Source organism: Polypterus senegalus, chromosome 11 (genome assembly GCF_016835505.1).
Source record: "Polypterus senegalus isolate Bchr_013 chromosome 11, ASM1683550v1, whole genome shotgun sequence".
Lineage (NCBI taxonomy): Eukaryota > Metazoa > Chordata > Cladistia > Polypteriformes > Polypteridae > Polypterus > Polypterus senegalus.
In genome coordinates, this window is record NC_053164.1 from 68,514,831 (window position 1) to 68,540,802 (window position 25,972).

The 25,972-nt window shown below is 37.8% G+C and overlaps 1 protein-coding gene across 8 annotated transcripts in view; it reads left to right on the forward strand.

Moving 5' to 3' along the window:
• The window catches only part of rgl2 (ral guanine nucleotide dissociation stimulator-like 2), an 84,187-nt gene that overhangs the window by 35,706 nt on the left and 22,509 nt on the right, over positions 1-25,972 (forward strand). For 4 of the 8 annotated variants that reach the window (XM_039768931.1, XM_039768929.1, XM_039768930.1 and 1 more), the window contains exons 3-10: positions 4,798-4,857; positions 5,581-5,673; positions 8,632-8,813; positions 8,974-9,045; positions 9,126-9,322; positions 9,871-10,004; positions 23,956-24,171; positions 24,577-24,680. In XM_039768931.1, the coding sequence (XP_039624865.1) occupies positions 4,798-4,857; positions 5,581-5,673; positions 8,632-8,813; positions 8,974-9,045; positions 9,126-9,322; positions 9,871-10,004; positions 23,956-24,171; positions 24,577-24,680 (1,058 nt within the window). The other 4 variants (XM_039768936.1, XM_039768935.1, XM_039768933.1 and 1 more) reach the window with 4 other exon arrangements.

A 25,972-nucleotide genomic window follows, 5' to 3' on the forward strand; every position in this document is an offset into this window, starting at 1 on the left:
CTTAGAGAGTCTTTAAAAGTTGAAAATGTAAAGTGAAGACTACAGCCAATCTGGTCAGAAACGGATGTGTGTGTGTGTGTGTGTGTGTTGCACTCTGGATAATTTTAAATTTGCAAGACTTAGATCTGCGACCCCAAAGGAAGCCTGTGCTTGACTATTTTTGCTTAACCACCAGACATTTGCTTAGTTGCCCTTCCTTTTGCTCATGCGTCATGCCTACAGTACGTTGTGCATCACTGTAAATGTGTATAATGGACCAAAAAAAGAATTTTGTTTATACTGTACACGCAGGCTTATTCATAAATGCTGCGTTACAGTATAATTAAAGCATTTCATTTGGGGCATCTTTTTTAACGTTTTGTTAAACTTTATTTACCCTTTGGTCCTTAAGTCATACAGCGAACAGGTTAAACCTATTATGGGGATGATGCAAACTTACCTATTGTTTACGTATTTTCAGCCTTTTTAGGCTTTAGATTTTTTAATGTCAGATAAGACAGAGCCACTTGCAAAAAGCAGAAAAAAAACGACGATCCCTCCTTCTTTTAGTCATTTTTTGTTTCTCTTCTTTCTCATGTTTGCTTCGTGAAACCTGTCGGACCAGCCCCTGATGTCTCCCTAAAATTAGAGGTTCATTCTGCCTTTGTCTTCTAATAAGCTTCTTTTGTTAAAGGCTTGGCAGGCTTAGGGCGCCCCCTTCAGGCCTCGCAGGCTTTTTGATCGGTCTATATTTAGCCCGCGTGCGCTGAAGTTGTGCAAGTGCAGTTCCCCTTTTATTTACGTCTCTGAGTCTCTCTGTCCTTCACGTCTACATCACAATTACAGCACTAAGGAGGAGAGGCGCGGCATCAGACACTGAGGCTGGAGTTCTGCGGCTCAGGAAAAGAATTTTTTTTGTTCAGGTTTGGCTTTCTTTGAATGTACATTAAAGACTGGTAGAAAAGCGTCAGTGGAGCCGTTTGGTTGTGTGTGAAACTCCAGAGTAAGCTGCGATCTTGTCAATGACAGGAACAAGAGTTGCTAGAGAGACTTCTGTGAAACAAAATATTTATATCGACTGAAGCAATGAACTGGGGTAGGCGGGGACGGCCTTTATATACCTGGAGAGTTCCGCTCGACAGAAGGCACCGAAAAACGAGAAACGTTTAAAAGGGCAACTCCAATTGCCACATGGTCGTTTAGAAGTAAACAGACTGCGGCAAACCATCGTTTGGTTTTGCCTTTGTGGGGGGAAAAGAAGAAAGTTAAAAATAGGCGGGGTACAGACGTAAACAACAAGAGAAGGAGCGAACACGGAGGCTGCAGGTAAGTCCGATAACATTAGTGGGGGAAAGCCGTAACATGGAGCGAGTGGCAAAGGACTGGCTGCCTTTAAGGAAGGGCTGGAGACGACAATATAGAGGACAGCTGCTAAACACAGGGGGGCTGCGGTGAGGAGGGCAAGCTTCAAATGGGTCGTACCTGAGTGTAGATGAAGAGCATACCGGCATCAGGTCAGTTCTTTTATTGTTGTAATGATTACAGTTATTTTAAAGTAATGATTATTAAATAGATTAGGTTTTACCAAAGAAGCCCCCTTCAGTCTATCAACAGAAACTCGTTTGTGTCTGGGGTAGCTAAAACAAGTTAGAAGGCTAGTTCGTGGCAGGGCACAACCACATGCACAAGCTCACACCAACAGTTGCAGTTATTCCATTACCGTTTTTGAGATGTAGAAGAAACAGCCTCGAATCAGTTCAAATGCCCGGACTCCACATGGACAAAAACTGAATACAGGTTTCTGGAGCTATGAGACCGTATGCGCTGGTCATTCTGATTTTATTATTCAACAGTTAAGTTTTTAAAAGTAATGAAAGACTTTGATTGGTATTGATCCCTTCTCTCCAGATCTTGCTACTAAAGTCCACGTGAGGTGTGATGACAGTAGAAACGTCTGAAAATGATGTGCCTCTCTGTTTTAAAGCAATGACAAGCTTGCACATTGAGGATCATCTGGATTAACTGCCATCCACATGAGAATTTTTAATTTTATTATAATTGTATTTAATTTCAGCATGACGCACGCATTAGGGACCTATAGGTAACTATGCTCCACCCCCACTAACTTTAAGTTTAGTATCTGTGGTTGGGGTCGGCCAGTCTAATAATTTTAGACAGTGGGGTGGCGGCCGCACCGATCTGCGTCATAATAATAGAAAAGTACCTCTTTATGTAGTGAATCATATATTGGATCTTTATGGAAACTGGGTTGATATAGATTCCATTTACTTAGTTGGCTGACACTTTTATCCAAGGCGACTTGCAACATTTATGGTACAATTTGTTACATTTCTTTCTTTTGGTTTTTCTGAGTTGTAACACAAGTAGGTGAAGTGACTTGCTCATGGTCATACAGTTGTAAGTAGTGGGGTTTGAACCCATAACCTCAGGGTTTGAAGTCTAAAGTCTCATCCACACTGCCTGCAGGTTAACTTGATTCCAGCTAACCTTCTGTACAAAAGATACCCATTAAATTGTGTGATCACTTAAAGGAATATTCCACTCAAAAGTTATATTTTTTATGTAACTTACCCTGTGTACCTTACAATGGGGGCTGAAAGTAAATTTTAATCTCATGTTTCACATAGAATGGAGAGACAGAAATTAATACCATAAGAGAACTGAATTGTGGCCAGTGCTGTAGAACTGCAAATAATATGGAAGAACCTCCTTTTGAAAAAAAGTCTCACATTGATCATGTCCCATAATTCATATCTGTTATCCAGTTGCTTGCTCAAAAAGTGAAAAACACATTATTTTATCTAACAAATTATGAATTACTTCTGGAATTATCAGAATAAACTGTAAACCCAAAGCTTCATGGAATTAACTTTTTTGACTTGAAGACTCTCCTCTCTCCATCATTCTTTGGCCAAGAGTTCTGCCTTCAAGTCAAAAAGTAACTCTCACGAGTGTTTGGGTTTCCTGTATATGTACATGCTGATAATTTTGGAAGTAATTATTTAACGGTATCTTAGGAAATAAAGCATTTGTTCTACACATTCTGAGCAAGCGACTGGACAACACACATGGATTATGTAACATGAGTAACTTTACTTTTTTCTATTTCATTATACACATCGATTGCCATTGCATAGCACAGGCCACCAATGAGTTTTTATAGCATAACCTCCTTTTTCTCCATTCTGCATTAAAACATGAGACTAAAATTTTTTTTTTTCAGCCACCACTATGCAGTAACACAAAAAAATAATTTTGGGTGGAATATTCTAAATTCTAATATTCTATTCTAAAAGGGTGGTTCCACTATTCATCCTTTCATTAATATTAAAATTTTACTTTCCCTTAGCATGCACATATTTTATACATATTTGCACCTGATCTCCTACCTAGATAATTACACATGTTAGAGCAGTATAGATATGTTTGTGTCATAACTTTGAAGTAATGATGGGATCTGAGGATTTGGACTGTTGGCTTTAAGAGTGAGTCTGTGTTTGGTCACTATGGATGTTTGAAGCGATAAAGATCGAGCAATAGGAATAACTTTTATAAGAAAAAACAAAAACATTTGATTGGATCACGAGGAGTTGTACTATAGTTGTATCTTGTGTAAGGTTGTATTTGAACCTGGAAAGACACCTTCTTATGAAGGCAAATTCGTTAGCTATCCGCAATCTAACAATCATGCTATCTTCTGTATTGTGTTGGTCAGGTTGATATTTTGGCCCAATGGTGGCGTATATTTGCTATGATATTTAAAGATGGCAACGTGTAAGATATGGTGGCTGGTGGAAAGGAAATCACATTTTCATTCTAGGCTCTGGGCATCATTCAGTTCATTTCAAGATTTTGTGTGTGGAATGCGTGGTCATGGTGCAGCAACAGAAGACCAAGGCAGACTTCTAAACAATGTGAAAAATTATAAGATGCCTGAAAGCTGAGCTTTTAACTAGTGGATGATTTTTTGATTCTACAGGTGTTGAGATAAAAGATCCCATACCCAAACTGGGATGTCTGCTTGAGCCTGCCTCAGTTTTACAACGATAGGCTATTTAGTTTGTCTCAGAGGGAGAACTACTTGCTTCACTAGTTCACAAAGCAGGCTGATAATGGGCTGTTACGTACTCGCAGCACAACTCATTAAATTTTATTTTAGGCAACCTCATGTGATTGCTGCATGCTGATAGTTATTTTAAGCAGCACCTTTTGGTCGCTTGCTTGCTTTATAACAAGAAAAACATTCAGACATTACTAGTACTAATGAGCAGCCAACTGAATCTTTGCGATAAAAGTGATAAGGCTTGTATAGTTACTGCACTTGGTCTGTCCATCAGTCTGCCACACAGTCAGAGCATGAGCTCAGTTTCATATAGTGCCTGTTGGGGTAATGCTTTATCAGCAATACAACATATGTTCCAAAGGTAATGGTTGCTGAATCATTCTGCTTCTATTCACATTATTTCCTAATGCATATTTTTTGACAGCCTTTCAGTTTACTGGGTTATGTATAATAGGACCAGTTTAGAAAAAAAATGTTTACAGTTGGCATTTATGCATGCCAATGGGTCTATATCTGGCAGAGACCACCAGAAATGACACAAGGAGATAGATGATTCTGCATTTCAGCTGTCAGTCCGCCACTTTCTAGCCTTCAGCTCCACACAGCCAAGGGAACAGACGCCTGGTGCAACAGAGCTGGCCCACTGTTTTGACTAGATTACTTGTGGTAGTTTAACATTTTAAGCAGTGCAGGCCTACAACTGTTGCCTGAATTTTCATGGATTGTTTTTGCAGGGTACATTTGGAGGTTCATCTGGATCTATGAAGACTAAGTGGTACTGTTCTTTGGAAACGGTATGCAACACTCGATCTTGGCTGGCACGCTGCTTGCTGTTGATACTTCTTATATGATTTCATCTTCTGTTGAATGCAAAAGATGATTTGGAATTTTTTATCCAGTCATTTTTCAGAAAAAAGTATTGGGGACAGAGTCTAAATGCCCTGCATGTGAAAAATCTAACTGATGGTTATGGAGAGAGAGAACAATGTGCAATTTTAGGGGCAGTGGTGCAACTCAACTTCAGATGCCATCAGGCTGGTAAAGGTTGTGGCCCCTCTGAGAACATTCAGAGTTTTACAGAAATGTAATATAAATCTGGAAATGTTTGTTTAGGCATGCTTTGGGTTGCACCTTTGCCCGTGGTGCCTTAGTGTAATCTTGGTGGTGGTGACTCAATTAAGTGTTGCAAATGCAGTTCGCTCATACTTTTCATAGCTGTGCTATTCTTTCCTTACTAAACCAAAAGGATGTCCTTGGGTTTCTTCACTATTTCTTTGTCTGGGTCATAGAGAACATGTTTTCAATCTTCTTTTGACTTTGTAAGTGCTTGTTGTAAATTTGTGTCCTTTTCCAAGCAAAGAATCATTAAATGTCTGCTTTCTGCACAAGAGTCTTCTATGACCCAACAGCTGACAATTGGAAAAAGCATCTAATTGTTGTCTTTTCACCCCATCTTAGTCATATGTTCGAAACCAGTCCAAAATGGATCTAACTATTTTCCTTCGTCTTTCTTCTAGCCGCCTCCCACCTCTGTCACTGAGGAGTGTGATGACGGTGCCATTTACACTGTTACAGTGAAACAACTCCAACTGCAGCAGAGCACCAGTAAGGTGAGGAGTGACCTGGCTAGCACAGTCATTGTTAAATTGTATAACAGCTTTACTTATTTTTTCTTTCATTTGGCATATGTCGGTTTTTCACATATCTTTTTGCTGTATGAAACCCCAAACTCTATAAAGTCCACATTATCTGCCTCAGATGTTTTGCAGTGTTGGTTTTCTGAAGAAAATATGTAGAACTGCTGGCCCTGGCACTAAAAAAGTAAACAACAAACAAGTGTCAGCTTGTCAAAAGTGTTGGTTTATATGTCGGGAGCAGGGGCGTTGGGGGGCATGAGTTTATATTCATGGAAATCTCTGAAAGGTGTTGTACTTAGCCATCTGAACATGTTTGAACAAGCCTGTATTTCACTTGGCCTACATAGTCTTGGCGAAAGGGGGTATGTGTTTCAGATGGACTTCATCACTTCTGTGTTATGGAGGAATATTTCGGACAAAATGAAATAAATAAATAAATGCGTAAATAAATAAAAGTACTGTGAAATGTGAACATAAATAAATAAATGTGTCATGAAATGACAGCCTTAATAAATAAATATGTCATGAAATGAGAGCATAAATAAATAAATGTGTCACGAAATATGTTTTTCGTTGCTTATTTATTTATTTCATTTTGTCCGTAACATTCCTGCAAACCGTCATGAAATACGGCTTGAAATAAAACTGTCACTTTCACTCGTCAAAGTTGAGAGGGTGGGCTCTAACACGCCCTCTAGTTACTGATTGGTGAATCGATAGCACAAGAATTAATTAGAAAAATGCTTACTACTGCCGATGAAATGGATTCTGCCGAAGATATTACGTATTTCAGAGAGAGAATTGAAGATTTATCGGAAGAAATTACAATGTTGGCGGCCCTTTTAGATTCCGATATAGATGAAACTGTTTTTGAAATTATCGAAGAACAGGTGGAACGGACTCTACTACACTCCAGTTCAGGTGACGCAGTTCCCTGCTCTGGACGTCCATCCTTTGACATTCCAGCTGAGTCAATAGAACACCTTCTGTTATGCGGTTTAAAAGTACAACAGATTGCAGATCTGTATGATGTATCAGAGAAGACGAATGAGCCAGTTTGATATACGGTAAGCTGCAACGGCTGTATTAGTTTAGGTACTTTGACATGGAATGCCCAAAGCAGCTCCACCTAATATTTTGAACTGAACAACTTTACCACTGATCAGAGCTGTACAGTTGTTTGAAAAGTTGCTGTGAATATGCAACTGACTTTATACTCGTAAAACAAGGGTCAAATACTCAGTTCTAAAAGGGCCGCCAACATTGTAATTTCTTCCGATAAATCTTCAATTCTCTCTCTGAAATACGTAATATCTTCGGCAGAATCAATTTAATCGGCAGTAGTAAGCATTTTTCTAATTAATTCTTGTGCTATCGATTCACCAATCAGTAACTAGAGGGCGTGTTAGAGCCCACCCTCTCAACTTTGATGAGTGAAACTGACAGTTTTATTTCAAGCCGTATTTCATGACGGTTTGCAGGAATGTTACGGACAAAATGAAATAAATAAATAAGCAACGAAAAACATATTTCGTGACACATTTATTTATTTATGCTCTCATTTCATGACATATTTATTTATTAAGGCTCTCATTTCATGACACATTTATTTATTTATGCTCACATTTCACAGTACTTTTATTTATTTACGCATTTATTTATTTATTTCATTTTGTCCGAAATATTCCTCCATACTGTGTTAGTGTGTAGGTCACACAGGTATCAACTTCCTGTCAGACTGTGTCAGTAGTCTTGTGTTGTTTGTTCTTTATTACTATAGTTCCAATGTGCATTGATTGGTCTTCATGAAAACAGGAAGATGAACAGACATTCCAATGTTTCATTTCTTTAAATGCGTTTGATAGGTACGATAGCTCTCTGCATTTTTCCATAATTTACAGTATCTGGTATTTGAATTAGCTTGTACACTGCCTTGTTTTCTTTATAAAAATACGTATGACCCTATGTTCTTTGAAGATGGGTTGTAAAGAAATAATTGATTACAAAATTTTTGATTGTAGTTACTTGTTTTGAATTTTGTGATGACCATGGCAAATTATGCTAAAGGATTGCATTGTTTAGTGCACTGAGAGTTTGTAACAGTCTGGGATTCAAAGAGGTTTGTCTATAGTATAGTAAAACAGAAAGTTTTAAAAGTAGCAACAGAAATATAGCCAAGGCTAGACTATGTGAGAAACCTAACCACACTGACAAATAAAAGTTTATCTCATAAAACATCCTGTAACCAGTGAAACATTATTATGGCAGCACAGTGTTAAGTGTAGAGAAATTATTAGCAAGTAATAAACCTTAAATAGTTCACACAATGTAACTGAAGTACCACAAAAGAAGGGAGTGTGGTGTAGTGGTTCAGAAACTGGTCTGTGGCATCCATAACTTCACTATAAAACCATGACGGATTCTGTTAAAACTAGTTAAACTGTCAACTGAAAAAATGCTGTACTATAGTTTTCCATCTGTAAAACTTCCTAGGAGTGTGTTTAAAGTAGTATGGTGTTATATTTATGCAATGTTTGCCCACACTAATTCATCTATTTGTCTTATCAGTTTTGATTTTTTTACATTTTCTACCAGCTGTTCTAATTTTGATACAGTCCTAGCAGTTTTTCTGTTTTCCCTTCCATCTAATCATTAATACAGTATTAGACAAGGAGCCATAGAGTGACTCCCCTCCTTTCTTCTGAATCATGTTTATTTTAGTCCAATGTTTATACCTTTATGTTGAATGCATAGAGGAGTTAAATATGTCAGTTGGAGACTGAGTAATTGAAACATCTGCATTTTTTAAGTGAACAAGAACAAAAAATTAAAATTTGGGTGAAATTCATCAGTCATTGTCTATTTATCTATGCATCCCTTGGTGCAGTGTGTCATCCTGTTTGTCTGTTTGCCTTATTTTTCTCTGCTCAGGATAGTGCTGGACTAAGTGAGACATGTCGAATCCGTGTAATCAAAGCTGGGACACTAGACAAACTCATCCAACATCTGTTGGACTCATTCCATTCAGGAGATTCGTCTTACACATCTGTGTTTCTGGCTACATATCGGGCTTTCAGCAATACAAAAGTGGTTCTGACCATCCTTCTGGAGAAGTAAGTGATCTTTTCTCTGTAATTTACTCTGTTCACCTCAGCCACCTTTTTGATCTGTGTGCAAGCTGCATGACTGGTAGCTTTGCTTTTGTAATCCCAAGAGTGTAATAGGGCACCAAGAATGACTGGATGCCTCAAAAATGTATTTTTCCCCTTGCAGAATAGAGTACTCGTTGCTGACACTGGAGGATACTACAGTAAATAACACCCAAAAACAACTGGAACTTAAGAGGTAATTAATTACATTTTTGATGACTCTTCCCAAGCATGTGAGAAGAAAATGCTTTTAGTAAATTCTTCCCCTTTCTGCAGTGCTGTCTCTTCTGTTTTCTCCACCTGGTTTGAGGACTATCCTGAGGACTTCCATGAGTTGAGGGATCCAACTCTTTTAGATAAATTGTATGGGATCTTACAGAGAGAATTCCGGGGCTGTGATTTGAAACGAAGGGCAAAAAAATTATTGCAGTCAATTAAGAGTAATGCAGCTGATGGCAAAGAGAAGGCACAAGGTAGGTCACATAACTATCATCTGTACTATTGGGACTGAGCTGTGTCTTTGTCAGATTACATGTATCTGGAGATCTTGGCTATTTAAAGGCAACTTGTTTAAACAGGTAAATCTTGGCAGTTTCTCATTACTTGACATAAATTGATATTGTGCCAAAAAGGCCTCTTTGCTGGTACTTCCCAGGAAACTATATACCAGTCTGGATTGGCATTTACTGTATTTTATTGTTCATACCTATCAAAATGATGAACTCCTCTTTTGGGACTTGAAAATCGATTCTGTATCTAAAGACTCTACTATTCTATTAATTATATATGTTTTATATTGGCGTGTGCTATTTATTTTTATATGTTATTTATTCATCATTATTCTATAAAAAAATTAATTGGTTTTTCTTTGCTTATAACCATTTCTTTGACATATTGTGAAGCATTTAGAGATAGATCGTGTGTGTTAAAATGTGCTATTGAAATAAACATTGTTGTTGTTGCTTTTACACTTTTTTAATAATGTACCTTGTCTATTTTTTTTCTGTTTTTTTCTCTTTAGCAGCAACAAAATCTGCACCTCCTCTGTGCTCCCCTCCTGAGTACCAAGACAGTGATTTTTCATACATGGACTTTACTGGTGTGCTGGATTTTCCTTCTAGCCTAATAGCTGAGCAGCTGACTATGATCGAGACAGTAAGTTAAGAATTTACTTTCTAATATCAAAGAGGTTTAGGTGCATTGGTGAGATTCAGCTCCCAATTTTCACAACGGCACGCAGCACTGCTGTTTCGGGATAGTAGATCTCGCAGCAGCAAGCCAGCAGCTGATCGACAAAAGAGGAGGTAAAAAAACAACAGCTGTTATTTGTTTCTCATTGTATCACCGTTTAAGAGGGGTTTCGGAGGAGCGTCTAGGTTGGGGTGCATTCAGCTCCCTTTGTCAGCGCGTAGTGCTGGTGGTAGGGGTTAGGTTAGTACCCAGAAATAATTGTTACTGATGCAAATGGCTAAAGAGAAGTGAGTACAACATTTTAAGTTTTAAAATAAACATTTGTTTATAACAATATCAACTAAATAAAGCACAAAAAATTGTTGCTTAAGGGATTTCTCTTCAAAAAAACTGAACTTTATAGTACATAGCAAAGATATTTTATGTTGTACAACCCTGGAATTAATTTTCTTTTGACTCGCAATCTATCAGCTATCATTGTATCAAGTTTATAAGTTATACCCCATGGCATTGTAAAATAAACTGTTTGGCACAAGGTGTTCCCCATTTCCCTGTTTGAAATAATACTTTCCTTTTTCCAAACATGTAGTTTCTTGCACCTAAACAATCTCTCAAAGGAAGTATTGCAGTACCAGTTTAAAAACAAATCTATGCAAACACACCCATATTACTCCGAAGAAATAAGTAAACAATTTTTAACATATTTTTGTATGTACAATTATGTACTCATCAAAACCTTTACTTTCAAATTTATTTTTCATGCCAGTCCATGAAACAATTTCTGTTTACCACTAAACACAGAGAGAGAGAAATTACATTTTGTACAATAGTTTGGGTTTTTTTCTGCTGCAATTCAGCTCTCTTCTCCTGCCTTTTGTTGCAGTTGCCGCACAAAAGTTTGGTGTGTTTTTAATTATTTGATTTGTTGTTGTTTTCTGTCATTTCACCTCTGGAATAAACTAAGTACATACATTTTCATACCAGATTCTTCGAGTGCTTGGTTACAGTTGTGGGGACAGTGCCTTTACTGGCATCCCTGAGCACAGAGCTAGTCATATAGACACCGTACATATAAAGCAAAGTTTCTCAGACACTTTTAAGTTGCATGTGGCACTCACTGAGACGTAAGATCATGAGAATTACTCATGGTATAATCTGCTCCTCCCCAGACATTACCATCAAAGGGTCCAGTAGAGCTGTGTGAATTTCTTTTGTCCCATTTCTAATCACACTTGCTTCATAATCCCACCTGAACTCCCCCAAAAAGTATACACTTCCAAGTTTAACCTCCGTTTGTAATTATACTTGTTTCCGATTTTGGGGTGTGTGGGGGATGGAGAGAACAATTAAAATGTGATAAAAATAGGCGGCACAGTCGATCCCTTTCAAAGTGTGTGGTGGCTGGGTGGATTATACCTTGAACAAGCCACAATCTGAAATGCCTTCTTTCTGTCATGTGCTTACAACAACGAAATGTGAGTGCCGTGATACAGTTCTATTAAAAGGGGGGCTGAGATCTTTGATAAAAGCAGATTCACTGCTGCTCGCCTGTAAAATACCATTACTGTTTTTGATTGACTTGTGGGGTTACTGTAACCTACACAAACAACTTTGAAATTGCTCTGTATCCTGCCGGCAGGACACCTTGTGCATAAGGGGCTATAGTTCATACATAAAAATTTAAAATGCATAGAATCACTCAAAAGTATACAACATAATGTTGTATGTTTTTGTGTTTTTTTTTTTAATGCCTTTAGATTTGGTCTAATTCACTTAATCTTTTCAGTGTTATGTTTGTCTCCTGATCTGCTTTGATCATTGACCTTCACCACACTATATAGACTGCCTAGCATTTTCAGTCTTATATGCCACCTACAATATACAAATAACTAATAATTAATTGAGGCTCCGGCACAAAGATTTGGCTGCTCTGTGGTATTTTATGCTGCATAACAAAATGCATTGAATCTCTTAAACATCAAGTTACCTGTCGCATAGGAATGAATTGTGCACCTATCTATCCTATCTAGGCTTGATTCCTGCTTTGCACCCAATGATACCGAGATATGTATAATCTCTTCACATCCTTGACAAGGTCTAAGCAAGTCTTAGAAATGGATGAATGCATAAAGCTACATTACAGGCTCCATTCCTTGTAAGCTGTACATGTATGTGCACACCCAAAAGCTGTGGACCTAGCACACTTGGCAAAACCAGTGCATACAAACAAAGATAATTGTGTTCTTCCACCTTAGTTAGGCTAGACTGTAGAGTTATGCACTGATGAAGACATGTGGCTGTAGAAACTGTTTCTTGGGTCTGGAAGCATGGATCAGAGGCTGACAAAGCCCTTGTTGTGATTGGAGTGTGCTAATGAAGTTTCTTTTTTTATATCTGCTCTGTTGTCTCAAAAGATGCTAAGTTAATGTTTATATGTTGTATTAAGTTAATATAAAAGTCAATTATGGGCTGTTTCTAACAACAAAGTGGTTTTTGGTTGTAATGCCCCTAAAATTCAGAGTACTGTTGTGAAGAATGAAGTGTCCCGGTTTTATGGTCCAACTGCCCTTCATGCAAGTTTGCAAATCATTAAATAAACGTACTCAAAGATGATGTTTCCAGTCTGTGGTTAGATAGCAGGCACAAAATCTCTGTTAATATCCCTGTTCTTTCGGTTTTATGCTTGTAAAGTGCTTTACGATGCTGTTCACTATAGAAGGCAATGTATAAAACTAAATCTGGTTAGTTAAACATTAACAATTATTATTTAAATTATAGTTTTTATTATGTTGTATGAATATTTATTGTATAATAATTATAGCATAATCAGCACAAATAATGCAACTCAGTGAAAACTGTACATGGTCATTTTATTGTACAACAAATCCCCAAACTGGGACCTTATTTTTAAAAAATGTTTTTGAGCATAGTAGAGAAAAGGCAGTTTAAAGAGTGCAGTGTCTCCATTTCTTGATTTGTTTTTTATCCTAGCTGCTTCTGTCTCATACAGAAGACTTGCTAGGCATTTTAGTGAGATTTTATGTGCCATGCTGTTTGGCCAGCTTTGTCAAACCAAGTCAGGTTATTGTTGCTTTTTTTAAATGAATATTACATTTAAAATGTGAAAAGTGTCATCAGTGTTTTAATGTTGGTGGAGTATGATCCATATATAAACCTTTTGGAAACTGTTGGTTAATCAAGTTCTTTTGAGTTCAGACATACAGTATGTTAGAAACCTAAATAACAATGGTAAGGAGTAAATGCTGGAAGTTATCTCAAGGACAAACTAACATTTAAAGACATAATGACTTAAATTTCTAAATGCTGTTATAAACAACTTAAAAATTTTAAATATCAGAGACTAGTAACTGTAAAATAGCTTTTTGTATTGTCCACACTACTTCAGGTTATTCATTTTGAAGCATTTCATCTTGGGCAAGGGAAAATAAAGAACAAGAAATTGTCCCTAAAGAAAATCATTGAATTGAGACAAAAATTGCCACCTGTTTTGCACTCAGACTACCAAAAAGGAGTGGAATCACTGCTTAGATGTCCAAATCAGTGTACATAACTTATAAGTAATTTAAAATGTTCCAGAACAGAAGAATTTGGCTATTTTGGCTTTTTTATTAACTCCTGCAGAAAGCTGCATTTCTCCATCCTTGTCACCCCAAAGCTTTCTTCACATATAGTGTTATAGACTATCTTGGCCACATCACTGTGCATGTGCCACTGCATTTATTGTGTTTGGTCTGACATCACAATGTAGTTGGGTTTATTGGTAACTTTGAATACTCTCCAATGACCTAGTCTTGGGCCAATTTCATAATTGCTCCCCACAGCAAGATTTGAGTCTCAGTAATTCTTTTATGGAGAAGACGGGTTCAAAAAATGTAAAGATGGCTTAATCAGAAGTAATATTTAATGAGTGGAAAGTAGTAATTCTATGTGATATGCTCAGAATAAACACTTATTGGAGAAAACACCTGATGTGGAAATGAATGCGATGCACACTATAGGGACAAAATTGTTGGGACGCCTGACAATTACACCAAAAGGGACGTTAATGACATTGCATTCAAATACATAGACTTTAATATAGAGTTGATCCCCCCCCCTTTGCAGCTATAACAGCTTCCACTCTTTTTGGAAGGCTTTCCACAAAACTTTGGAGTGTTTCTGTGGGAAGTTGTGCCCGTTCATTCTATAGAGCATTTATGAGGTCAGGCACTGATGTTGGATGAGAAGGCTTGACTTGCAATCTCCATTCTTGTTCATCCCAAAGGTGCTCAGTGGGGTTGAGGTCAGGGTTCTGTGCAGGCCAGTCAAGTTCTTCCACACAAAATTTATCAAACCATGTCATTATGGACCTTGTTTTGTGCACTGGGGCACAGTTTTGCTGGAACAGAAAAGGATCTTCTCCAAACTGTTTCCACAAAGCTGTAAATATAGCATTGTCCAAAATGTTTTGGTATGCTGAAGTATTAAGATTGCCCTTCAATTGAAGTAAGGGGCCTAGCCCAAACCATTATCCCTCCTCCACCAAACTTCACAGTTGACACAATGCAGTCAGGCAGGTAACGTTTTCCCGGCATCCACCAAACCCAGACTCGCCCATCAGACTGACAAACAGAGAAGCGTGATTCGTCACTTCATAGGACACATTTCCACTGCTCCACAGTTCAGTGGTGGTGTGGTTTACACCACTCCATCTGATGCTTGGATTGCATGCAGCTGCCTGGTCATGGAAACCATGAAGCTTGCGCTGCACAGTTTTTTTTGTGCTTACATTAATGCCAGTGGAAGTTTGGAACTCTTCAGCTCTTCAGATTGACCCACTCTGTTTCACAAATATTTGTAAATGGAGACTGCAAGGCTAGGTGCTTGATTTTCTACACCTATGGCAATGGATCTGATTGAAACACCTGAATTCGATAATTAAGAGACGTGTCCCAATACTTTTGTCCATATAGTGTATGCTGGCATTAAAGTATCTGCAGATGACTTCAGCTTCATTCTTTAGTTCTTTAAATTATTTCAATCCTTTGAGTGCCTTTTTTTAAAAAAAAACAAAAAAAAAAACATGGCACTGTGTTACATATATGCAGTCCTTAACATTTCCCAAACACCAGGTATCATATGATGTTTACATTGAGAGAAGCATTGTTCAGAATGCTCATTTCCAGCTGTGGCATAAAAATGTTTTATTAGCCTAATTGCTTCTATACAGTTCTCTATAAATGTACTAATATATACACTGCTATAACATATTTAAGTATAACAATCAAGCTTATACTGTTTCAGTTTGATTGTAAGGTTAATGAAATCCAAGTTCACATTCTTGTTTGAGGTAACTAGAAACCCCCAAACTCATCCTACAATTATGTTTACATGGGTCTTGTTCAAGAATTCTGGTTATCTTGCTCAGTTCGAAGACCTTATACTCAAAAGATTTTTCCCTTATTGAATCTGCCAGTGTGAATGGGTGTATAAGTTTGGCCTATAGGCTCTAAATCCCTTCCACATCTCTCTATTATAATAAAAAAAATCCTGCAACAAGACAAGACTTATTGGGAGATTTTATTTTTTTCTAAGTTCCGCGAGTCGAATCTTTGGCCATGAGATGTTTTCAAGTCATGCCCTCCTCTCAACCATAGAAAACCACTCACACGGTACCTCTCATTCATGTGAATGCTTGTGACAGACACAGTTCTTGCTCTGATGAGACGTTTCATCATGAAGGGTTATCAACAGTAAAAATGAGTACACTGGCAATCCCTATCACCGAGAAACAATGAAGTCAAACAAATTAACGCCAAAAATGACGATCGATTACATTGCAAATTGGTTAAATGTGTATCAATAGACTATGCTGAAACAGTTGGTGGTGATCGTGCAGAAGATGAAAACATCAACTTGCAATATTCTGAAGAATATCTACAACTGTTAACACTGTCCAGTCTTCCTCCGCATGAATTACTATAGAAAAAGATAAGAAAGATAATGTAGAACATCTTCAAGGAATAACATTACACAACAAAGGAGATCTTGATATGCTATTCATATTAAAACATTAGCAGTTTCCCATTAGTTTTTGCAAGGACAATTTACAAATCTCGGAGCCAAACATTCGAAAAAGTTGTTTTATCTAATAGAGAGAAAGAAATGAAATTCGATACATGCAGTTATATGTGGCGTTGTCACGATGAAAGTCCAAACACAGAATCACAATTCAATACGATACTGAAGAAAATTTAATTAAAAAAATAGTTTTTACTTAAGTTTTACAGTAAAAGTGTAAGTTCAAAAAGTTTTTGCATGTTAATTCCAAAGCCAAACAGAACGAAATCGTATTACGCAATGAATAACTCTGAAACATAATTTACATTCAAATTATTATGTTTTAATATTTTTTAATATGGTTAATTACTCGCTGTAATGTAAAATAGTTAGTAAATTGTACATCCGCATCTCCATACATGAGCGTCAGAACCGCAAAGAGGCTAGAGCATAGTGCAAGCACGGAGGTTGGTGAGCGAAGCGAGCAGGTCGCAAAACCCCCTAGTTATACTGAAGGAAATCATTTCTGGAAAGAGATGTATAGTTCACTTATTTGTTGAGCATATTTTAGTCGAATATATTGCAGATATTTTTGTCATTGCATATTTTAGTCGAATATATTGCAGATATTTTTGTCATTGTCTGATTTGGATTAAGTTTCCTTTCTCAAAGAGTCATTCTTCTTGACAATTTCAACATCCATACTGACATTACTACATGTAAGATGAGAAATAAATTCCTATCCTTACTGGACTCTGGTGGTCATATATTGGACTGCACATCTAGCTTATCTGTCGGCAACATTTATAGCAATGATTCGGGACTCTCTGATCATAAAGCAGTACTTTTCATCGTCTCATTACCTCTCCCTCCTCTTACCTGTAAACATTACATTTCTTTCAGAAACCTTAAAAATCTGTTTTTCTATCCTTGCTAGTTTCATTTCTGATCTTTTTCTGTCTTCGCCTATTCCATCAAAACTAGATATTCATCTTGATCACTATAACACAGCTCTTCTTTCAGCACTAGATAAAACGGCTCCCTTAAAGCATAAGGAGGTTTCTTTAAGCAGATTCACTCAGTTGTGATGCGCTGTTCGCCAGGGAGTATACATGTGAAAATTGCATAACTTAATAATGGAAGAGAGCAGACAACATGGAAATTTATTATTTGAAAGAAGACATTCTTGGGAATGTAAAATACCATTATTGTTATTGATTGACTTTTGGGTTTACGGCAATATACACAATCAACTTTGAAATAAGGTTGACGCCTTGAGAGAATGTCACGTAGGACTGGCCTCACTGTGCACATCCAGGATTTATTTGACCATCAAAAGGCTTACATGGACGCACTAACTGCAGCCAAGAACAAACATTATGGCAGAATAATAGCAAGTGGCCATAATAACCCAAGGGTTTTGTTCCCTATAGTTAATAAATTACTTCAACCTGGATCTGGCCCAATTACCTCCTCTAATGAAGTCTGAAAAGTTCCTCCACTTTTTCCGCAATAAAATTAAAGATCTAAGTAATTCAACTAATATAAATCCATCATCCATTTATATCTTAATCTGTCTTCCTACTCCATCCAGCTCTTTTTCTAAATGTTCACCAGTCACATCTGCATTTGTTAATGACCTGCTTTGTAAGATGAGGGGCTCACTACCTGTTTACTGGACCCCATCACCAACAAACTTAAACCCTGCCTTTATGGTATAATCCTGACTATTACGACAAAAATAAGTACATCCCTTGACACTGGCTTTATGTCAGCCACTTTTAAAGTCGCTTCTGTAACCCCACTGTTAAAGTCTGGTCTTCATGTTGACAGTCTTAACAATTTTCATCCTATTTGTCACTGTCCTTTTCTGTCAAAGGTTCTGAGTGTGATGTAGCCTCCCAATTCACCAATTACTTAACTTCTAATAAATTGATAGAACCCTTTCAGTCAGGTTTCAGGGCACAGCACAGTTGTGGAACTGTTCTGCTTCAGGTGACTAATGATTGCTCATGGCAGCAGACTCTGGACAAACCAGCATATTAATTTTGTTACATCTTAGTGCTGCATTTGATACTGTCATACATGACCTTCTACTGTCCAGAATGGAGAACATGCTGGGTATCTCTAGGCGCTTTTCCACTGCATAGTACGGCACAGCACGGTTCAGTACAGCTCACCTTGGTTCGGCTCAGTTTGGCTCGGTTTGCGTTTCGACTGCAGTTTAGTACCGCTTTAGAGTGGGCGGGATCACGCGTCGTTATAGTTGCGCCACCTCTACTGCCGTGACACCGTGGAACTTTTACAACAACACGCAGACAACGACAACACTTTAGCTCGACGACACGCAAGGGTAAGCATCTAAAAAAAGCACATCACTAGCTAACTTATATCACTGTTGCAAAGCATAAAATGAACTTAACTGCCAGTGTAACATTAAAATGCTGATTCTGTATATTACAGATCTTCCACATTTTGCAAAAAAGTTGCCGCAACAGACCATCTGTTTGGACATTTAACCGTGCTTCAGAGTGGTGGTATGTGATTGTTCCCGGTTTTACAAACACTCAGTGGCTGGAGAACTTTTGAATGTCTGAAGAAACATTCATCCACTTATGCAACAAACTGCGTCCAGCGATAGAGAGACGGGACACAAACTTCCGCGTGTGTGTACCTAAAAGAAAAGAATAGCCAGTGACGCAGTAATGACGATTTTCTCCGGCCAATCAGTGACCAGCAGAGTTTACACGTCACGTTTTGGTAACGGTTCGGCGCTTGGAACCTCGGCTGAGGTGGTACTAAAAAAAGGACCAGGTACTGTTCCCAGTGGAAAACCCCCCAAAAGTGAGCTGAACTGAACCGTGTCGTGCCGTACTATGCAGTGGAAAAGCGCCATCTGGTACTGCCCTCCAGTGGTTTAAGTCCTATCTGAATCACAGACAAGAGTTACTTAGTCTTTGCAACAGAAAATCCAGTTCAGTGCCAGTTACACAGGGAGCTCCTCAGAGCTCTGTTTTTGGCCCTCTGCTCTTCTGTATCTATATGCTTGCCCTTGGCCATATCATGTGTAGCTATGGACTCTGTTATCATTTTTATGCAGATGGTATTCAACTCTGTTTCACTGTTAAAAGTGAAACTTCATCAGGGCTTTCTCAGCTCACAACTTGCCTCAGTGAAATTAAAATCTGGATGGAGCAGAACTCTTTAAAATTAAATTGCAACAAAACTGAACTCCTGCAAATTGGCACTAACTTGAGAAAATGAGAAATTAGTTCAATCCATTGACTCCATTCATTTTTTTTTTAAAACAATTTTAAACTTGCCTGTTCAGGATGGCCTTAAACTTAACCTGACATTCAGCCCCCTATTTCAGTCTTCCTCCCTGTCCAGATGCTCAGTATAATTTGAGTGTGTGTTATATCACAAGTAATGTTATTTTCCAGACTTTTGTTTTAGTATTGAATTTAGTTTTTTACTCTGTTTTATTGTCTTTTATTCTATTTAATGCCTTTATATATCATGTAATCGGTCTGTTTAAATTTTCTATTCAGGGAACAACTGTATCCAATGTTACATATACCTGCTGTTTCTTTATGAGAATCTATGAAGCACCTTGAGCTATAGAAATAAAATGTATTTAAGTACAGTCCCAATACAATAAATCCTAAGGAATGATGTTAAACAGTTCCAATGGAGACTGAGATAACATATAACAGTACATTCAGGTCAGGTCAGCTCAGGTTGGGGAGCATGCACTGGTACAGCACATTGCCGCAACCACGACATGACAAAACCGATCAGGATCTTGGTTGACAACCCCCCAGGCAGACACGTGGTTCAGTCCCACCCTCTGGAAATGACCCATCAATTTGATGCATTGAGGTGTTACATGGGCATCCCCTTGGCTTGGTCCAGCTGCTCGGGTCCTCAACAATGAGGATCCCGTGAGCCGGATCACCCTTGGGGAATCACTGCACATGGCTGTAGTGCCGTAACTGACGCTCCCTCACAATGTAGGTAATATGCCTCATTCGTGACTCTATGAGCAACCGCTCGTTTGACATAAAGTCAAACCAGCGTACATTCCCAATACAACAAATCAAGGATATGAAGTAGTACCCTGTGAATAGCTAGTGACCTTGTAGTTGCCAAAAAGTACATATATTCAATCAAATAAATTTCAATATAATATGATAATTACAGTTTTTAAAAAGACAAATATGGAAAAGTAGCTGAAAAGGAAATAGGTAAATGTCGCATTATAAAATGGTCCAAGTCGCAAGAAGAATATTCTTTGATTTGTCAGAACTCAGTTTGACTCATGATCGTGTTTCAAAAGGATGTTGGGATCAGTCTGCTTAGCTCTTTTCCTGCTTCATTCAGAAAGCTAAAAATGTAAAACAGACCTTCAATATTCAAAATTTGGTAGGTTCAAGAGGCTGTATCTGACATCCGCACTGCGTGGACGCTGTTTGATACTGTGATATGAGGCGCGTTTCGCAGCTGCTACAGGGGAGAAATCGGGGGAAAATAAAAATGTAGTTGTTTTCAAATATAATCTCCTCTTTCTGTCGGAGAAGGAACATGAAGTTTAATTTGGGCTGTAGTTTGTTGAAACGGACAATAAGACTTGTTGAGGCATTCAATCCATATATATGGTAGGCTGCTGAGATCTCAGTGTGAGATCAGAAATCCACTGCAGTTACTTTAGAGAATAGTTCAGCTATGAATTTCACTGAGTTTGGACTTCAATTCTGATATTGTTCCTTCTTTATCTGTCTTCCAGCACAAATTTGCTTTGCATTGTTTATTTATAATTACTGTTTGTTTTACATTTCATGTAGCAATTGGCAACTGTCTGCTTTTACATGCATTTTTATTACTCTTTAATATTGTTTTTTGTATCGGTATACTATTATGTGAATTTCCCCTTGGGATTAATAAAGTATCTATCTGTCTATCTGTCTAGATCACATTTGCCTTTACAGAGCTAAAGTATAACACTTGATTTTTGAAAGCTGTGTCTTATTTTGGAAAATACCATGTTTCTTATTTGTAATGTAAGTTAAACAATGTATGCTTCTTTAACTGCATTTACCACAAGTTAGTTTTTATACTACGTGTAATATGTGTCGTTATTAAAGATGGAGAAGGAAGCAAAGTAGCCTTAGAAATGATAATATTATCTGAAAAACTCCTGAATGTCCTCATTTATGTCTCCAGGGAGACACAGTAGCCATTGTTTCTCATTACCAGGTGACATGTTTCAGCTTCTGGCCCACTCCATGTGTTAGGGAGGCTTGTACATTCCACTCATGCCGGTGTCAAGCCCCACCTTCTACTTCTCGGGATACTCTTACCAAATTCCAGTGATGTATTTGCCTTTTCCCAGTTTTCTAGCAATTTCAGCAATTTAAAATATTTGTGTATGCTACATTTTAGCTTTATATTGTTTTTCAGATGCTTGATCCATTTTGTTTATAAGAACAAAAAATATAAAAAATTTCTATAGTTTTTATAAATTGTACGTTTACAGTGCATCCAGAAAGTATTCACAGCGCATCACTTTTTCCACATTTTGTTATGTTACAGCCTTATTCCAAAATGGATTAAATTAATTTTTTTCCTTAGAATTCTACACACAACACCCCATAATGACAACATAAAAAAGTGTACTTGAGGTTTTTGCAAATTTATTAAAAAAAAACTGAGAAATCACATGTACATAAGTATTCACAGCCTCTGCTCAATGCTTTGTCGATGCACCTTTGGCAGCAATTACAGCCTCAAGTCTTTTTGAATATGATGCCACAAGCTTGGCACACCTATCCTTGGCCAGTTTCGCCCATTCCTCTTTGCAGCACCTCTCAAGCTCCATCAGGTTGGATGGGAAGCGTCGGTGCACAGCCATTTTAAGATCTCTCCAGAGATGTTCAATCGGATTCAAGTCTGGGCTCTGGCTGGGCCACTCAAAGACATTCACAGAGTTGTCCTGAAGGCACTCCTTTGATATCTTGGCTGTGTGCTTAGGGTCGTTGTCCTGCTGAAAGATGAACCGTCTCCCCAGTCTGAGGTCAGGAGCGCTCTGGAGCAGGTTTTCATCCAGGATGTCTCTGTACATTGCTGCAGTCATCTTTCCCTTTATCCTGACTAGTCTCCCAGTTCCTGCCTCTGAAAAACATCCCACAGCATAATGCTGCCACCATCATGCTTCACTGTAGAGATGGTATTGGCCTGGTGATGAGCGGTGCCTGGTTTCCTCCAAACGTGACGCCTGGCATTCACACCAAAGAGTTCAATCTTTGTCTCATCAGACCAGAGAATTTAGTTTCTCATGGTCTGAGAGTCCTTCAGGTGCCTTTTGGCAAACTCCAGGCGGGCTGCCATGTTCCTTTTACTAAGAAGTGACTTCCGTCTGGTCACTCTACCTTACAGGCCTGATTGGTGGATTGCTGCAGAGATGGTTGTCCTTCTGGAAGGTTCTCCTCTCTCCACAGAGGACCTCTGGAGCTCTGTCAGAGTGACCATCGGGTGCTTGGTCACCTCCCTGAGTAAGGCCCTTCTCCCCCGATCTTTTAGTTTAGATGGCCGGCCAGCTCTAGGAAGAGTCCTGGTGCTTTCGAACTTCTTCCACTTACAGATGATGGAGGCCACTGTGCTCATTGGGACCTTCAAAGCAGCAGAAATTTTTCTGTAACCTTCCCCAGATTTGTGCCTCGAGACAATCCTGTCTCAGAGGTCTACAGACAATTCCTTTGACTTCATGCTTGGTTTGTGCTCTGACATGAACTGTCAACTGTGGGACCTTATATAGACAGGTGTGTGCCTTTCCAAATCATGTCCAATCTACTGAATTGACCACAGGTGGACTCCAATTAAACTGCAGAAACATCTCAAGGATGATCAGGGGAACAGGATGCACCTGAGCTCAATTTTGAGCTTCATGGCAAAGGCTGTGAATGGTTATGTACATGTGCTTTCTCAATTATTTTATTTTTAATAAATTTGCAAAAATCTAAAGTAAACTTTTTTCATGTCATTAATGGGGTGTTGTGTGTAAAATTCTGAGGAAAAAAATGAATTTAATCTATTTTGGAATACGGCTGTAACATAACAAAATGTGGAAAAAGTGATGCACTGTGAATACTTTCCAGATGCACAGTATATATAACATTTGACTATTCTTATTGTAATTCTTTAAGTTTAAATATTTTGCAATTTTTGATTAAGTAGGGAAAGTGTGTGTGGAATAAGGGACAGATTATTTCTTAATTTGTTCAGCCTGTATTTTAAAATTCCTTATATTTTAATCGTACAATATGCTATAAAAACACTAGGAATAACTCCATAGTGCACAGCAATAGTAACAGGACAAATGCTAATGCAACATCTTCAAAGTGATAAGCCATTACTCTTAGACTTACATTATAGGGCCACCAATATCTGGAGGTGTTCATTGTGGAAAGTTGGTTACTATGCATATCAAAGTGACTCATGTTTAGAGTTTTAAATTAATTTAAATAGCAAGAGAATAAATGACATAGTTAGATGCCTCCTTTTAGATATTGTCATATTGCTGAATCTAGGTGTCTATGGGCTTCTTTGAGTATTTGTTTATTTATTAACTGTTACTTTTTTGATTGCTTTGGTGTGTCTAAATTGTTTTCCTTGAGTATGCTTATGGTTTTTTTTTTCTTTGTGCAGTTCCTCTTTTCTCTGTATACTTAACTGCTTGTGTGACTTTTTGAAATTAACTCAACAGATGTCTTAGGAAATAAATGCATGTGGCAGGAAGACGTTGTAATAATTTTTAATTTTGGCACTTTTGACAGTTTATATTTTTTTGACAATATAGGAACTCTTTGTGAAAGTGGTGCCCTACCACTGTCTGGGATCTATCTGGACACAGCGTGACAAAAAGGGCATGGAGCATATCTGTCCTTCAGTACGTGCCACTGTGCGCCAGTTCAACAAGCTCATCAATGCCGTGATGTCAACATGCCTGTGTAACACTCAGCTGCGCAGCCAACAGCGTGCACGCATTTTGGAGAAGTGGATTCAAACCGCTGAGGCATGTTTCCAGCATTATAAAAAGGATGTTTTCTAAATTCAAAAAGTTGTGCATGGATGACTGGAGTTAGTGCTCATGATTAAGTCTGGGGAAGTGTTTGACTGTTATTTTTAGCAATGCTGTCTGGAACTGTAGTGTCATTTATGGCTGATCAGATGGTAGCGGTTTTTCCTGTACTTTCATATTTAACCTATAATAGACTGGCTAGGACCTGATGCTATTTATTCATTTTTTAATTCTGTGCAACATTATAATGGAAAACATATTTTCAGAAAATAGAATAGTTTGTTTTAAAACTGGTGATTTTTTTTTTTTTTTTATGTAACCTTTTCCTTACTGTGTGTTTTGCATTTTTTTTTTTTTTGACTTGACTCATTTTGTTAAATTACTTGTCATTTATCTTAGGAATGTCGTGCCAGGAAAAACTTCTCTTCTCTGTATGCTATCATCTCAGCACTTAACTCCAACTCCGTGCACCGCCTGAAGAAAACTTGGGAGGAGACAAACAGGTATATTTGGACAGGGAGTTCTGTGAAAGAAAAGTCTGTTGTCAGAACAGCATTAATATACATAACACTGCATACAAACTGTAACTTTTAAGAAAAGTATATTTAATCACTAATAATATTTGTCATTATTTATTTCCCTTCAAAATAATCACAGAAACTGTGCTATTAACAGCACAAAAGTCAATAAAGTGATCCTATTTTACCTCCTCAGTTTATTTCATGACAGTTTCACTTTAATATTCCTGTAATTTGGCATCTGCATGAATACCTGTCCATGTTAGTGCAAACATTTTGCATTAATGTATTGACTGGCCACTGATAGAGTTTCTCTTTCACTTGGAAACATTCTAAAGATCTATCTAATCTATCTAGTCAAGTGGTCAACCTCCAGTTCACATTCACAATCCTCCCTCCTGCCTCTGCAGCAGATATGTAATTGTATACAGACAGTATATTGCAGTGCAGAGTAAAGTTTTTGCATATGTCCTTTATAAACATTTAAAAGCATTCTGTAAATTTCTGTATATATTACCCCCTATACGTTTAAATATCCAGGTATTGGCCAAATGTGTGAAAACATGATAGACTGATACCACGTAATATCCATATGCTCATACCGGACATTTTGTTTTATTAGGCATTTATCACTGTGGTCTTAACCAGTAGGATTAATTCTTGACGTGCACAAACCTCCCTTTTTTCTGCAGTGACGACATTCTTCAGTCTTTCTTTTCTTTAACTGGTTGTTAAATTGACTAAGATATCTATTATTCATTCAGTGAGACCTTGAGGCTGCATGCTTGACCTTTTAACTGCCATGCTTGCAATTTAACTTTCTCTACACTGTAATTTAACACCATGCCCTTGTCTTGTTTCAGCAGATCTTGCGTGAATGAAAACTTTATTGGGCTTTTGCAAGCATTACTTTTAGCTGGGGATACTGTAGTTTGTGCAGTACTGTAAGAGCTGTCATAAGGAGAAGCCCATAATAGTTCCGTTGTCCATTATATTGATCACACAAACAAACAGGGTATCACAATACTGCCTGAAGTGTTTTGCTGAAACTTTTAGAAAGATCCAAATGTGACTCAAGTAAGGATTTTGTCTACTTGGTGTGAGAAAAGGGGTTGGATGTATCAGCACAAGAAGCCATGAAAATCCTCAGTGTTTACACTTAACTCATAATCACTCAACTAGTTTTAAACAGAAATGTCTTAAAACTGATTTTTTTGAAATGAGATTTTGACATGATTACCGTTATATATTTTGTTTTGGTAAACTGGGGAGTGCTT